Below are 2,531 nucleotides of genomic sequence, written 5' to 3' on the forward strand. Positions count from 1 at the left end.
TGGGGTAAAGGGAAACGTCCTAACTTGCTTCCTGGAGCCGCACCGTGATTTGACAGCGGTCCGCCGCCCTTTAGCTTTGTGCAGGTTTCTGTGCTCCTTCCGCTCCTCCTCGGCACGACGAACGGGCAGACGGCAGCAGCGCGCCTTCACGGAGAACGCGCCTGCGCGCGGCGGGGGCGCAGCCGGCCCTGCCTGAAACGTCCCAGTCCGGTTTATCAGACTTCCAGCAAGAACACAAGGCCACAGAATAAACTAAAAAAGAAACGGTTTTATTGTGACATTTCTGACATTGAACCCTCGTTGCTATGAATGACTCTGGGTACTCCTGACGCGTTACATGATGTCGTGGTGTAGGGCGGCACTGATTGTCATCTGACTTCCGAGAACGTTTGATGGTCCCTACTGACCTCAGTGCATTTTGGCAAGTCACAGAAACTTTATCATCAGGTTTGTGTATACAGTTAACGAGTAGTTGGTCTTATAAGCACCATTACAAACCCTCACGTTAAGGGTATTATTAATCTAGTTTACAAATGCTTCATTGATAAAAATAGCATGATTACAGTATACACACACTTAATTTACATGTAATGTATTATAGGCATAACTGAGATAAACTACTGAGCTAACTTTGGTTGATTGAAGTATTTAGACTGAATAATGGCAATTTTGGCTTCTAAGTTGTGTAGATATTACAGTGCATTTATAAATCTAGGTTGAAAATTTACTAGCACCAAACGGATATCATAAATGGCTGACCTAGTAAGTTGTAGTTGGAGAAGCGAAGTTTAAGAATTACAAAAATAGAGCTGTCCCATCAGTTGAAAGCACGTTCTTGTACCTCTGCTGAAAGGATGACGCGTCTCAGCAGCAGTGGCCAACTTCCAAGGATAAAAAGTCCCAGTTTTCGAGATTCAACATATCAAGGTAGCTCAGCTACGCTTAAAAGCCTGAGGAAGTGGTTGTTTTGAGCTAGGGTGTTCATCCTGTACCTCGTGTGTGTAGTAATAGAATAGTGCTCGTTCATACGCTTGTACTCACGTGAGATTGTACCTATGATATGGAGAATCTGATTGGGAGGAATACTCAGTCCTACCTATCTATCTTTGGTTTAATTATTTGGTCTTTGGTTGATGAATTAATGAAGCAATATCTGAATTTTCATTTTCAGGTTATCTCCCAGCTCACCACTGAGGTAGTCTTTGTCATGTTTCTCTTCAAGCTGGTTAAGTTCCTTCTTTTTATAGAGTGGAATACTACTGATTTGTAATGAATAGTTTCCAGGCACTGGCTTCTTCTTTGTGAAATGAAGGTAACTTATCCCGTCCTTCTTATTGATTCTGAAGAAGCCGTCTTCATTTCCGGAGTCAATTAAGTATCGGTTGTGGTTTGTCAGTGTTGTGAGGGCGGGAAGCAGTTCCAGGATGCGATCTTTGTTACTGAGATCCGAGATGTTGATGGAGAAGACTGCTGCTTTCTCGATATCCCAGCTGGCGAGACTGACCGGCGGCTCCGGCTCTTGCTGATCCTGCACAAGAACCAACAGGCTTAGTTGGCTTTCTCGGAGAGCGTTTCACACGCGCCGACGCGCAAGTACTTCTCACCCAGCTGATTCGTTGTTAATTAAACACCTCACCCCCCCCAGCAATGCTAACGGGGCACCCCCGCGCGCGGGCAGAGTGGGACATTTCCATTTGGAAAGCAAGGGAAGCTCTACGTCCCCTCTGAGACAAAACCAGCCCTAACCCCAGTGAGCACTGAAATGTGCTGAAGACACGCGTTTTACAACCCCCCTCTGCCCAAAATCAAACGTCCACACGCTTCTGGGCAACGGCACTCTCCCGACTTCCCACGTTAGCCGGGCGCCACGCCCCGTGCACCTGACGGAAACGGCTCCCAGGCTCCCAAAACTCATGTATTCGTGACTCTATTCCAAGAAGTTGGCCTAAGGTGGCGCGGGGCTCCCCAGGCACTGCAGGAGTTTGAGTTTTGCGCAAGAGGGACAACAGGAACCTCACACCTTACAAGACCACGCTTCCACCAGGCCCTCCGCACTCGCACTGGGAGGTGTGGTGCTGGAGGCCCAGCTGAGGGACAAAGAGCATTACAGACGCCTCCATCCTGCGGCGTCTGACGGCCGCGATCAATTCAGGACAAACCCTGGCAGGGGGAGTCTGGTGAAGGAGTTCCTTGAACGCTTTTGTGAGAAACGTTTGCTAAGGACTGAAGAAAAATACGTCCCCCGAGGATGAGTGAAAAGGGCTGCCTATCCTTTGCTAAAGACAAAGCTCGTCACACAGCAGACTTGCTTTCAAGTAAACATGAACCCACTTATTGATATTTGGTTAATCAAAAAAAGCCAATGACAACAGCTAGGAAGAAGTGGAGTTGTGTGAGCATCGCAGCAGACAAGCATTTCACTGGCACGATTACCCCCTGCGAGGCAAAGGGAAACCAGCCCTGTCCCCAGCCACTTCCAAGCATCAATAACGGACGCTCGGCCTTCCGTTCTGCTGCCAGGGCCAGCGGGG

General features: G+C 48.4%; 1 protein-coding gene across 1 annotated transcript in view; it reads right to left on the minus strand.

The window, feature by feature from the left end:
• Positions 1-254: 254 nt before the first annotated feature.
• Positions 255-2,531, minus strand: part of LOC104515778 (fibrillin-1) — a gene marked incomplete at its 5' end in the record, with an annotated part of 54,587 nt that continues 52,310 nt past the window's right edge. The window contains one exon of the mRNA XM_010159882.1: positions 255-1,528. Within this exon, the coding sequence (XP_010158184.1) occupies positions 1,139-1,528 (390 nt within the window). The remainder of the gene's footprint in view (positions 1,529-2,531) is intronic.

The sequence above is a fragment of the Eurypyga helias genome, unplaced genomic scaffold (assembly GCF_000690775.1).
Source record: "Eurypyga helias isolate BGI_N326 unplaced genomic scaffold, ASM69077v1 scaffold40689, whole genome shotgun sequence".
NCBI classification, from domain to species: domain Eukaryota; kingdom Metazoa; phylum Chordata; class Aves; order Eurypygiformes; family Eurypygidae; genus Eurypyga; species Eurypyga helias.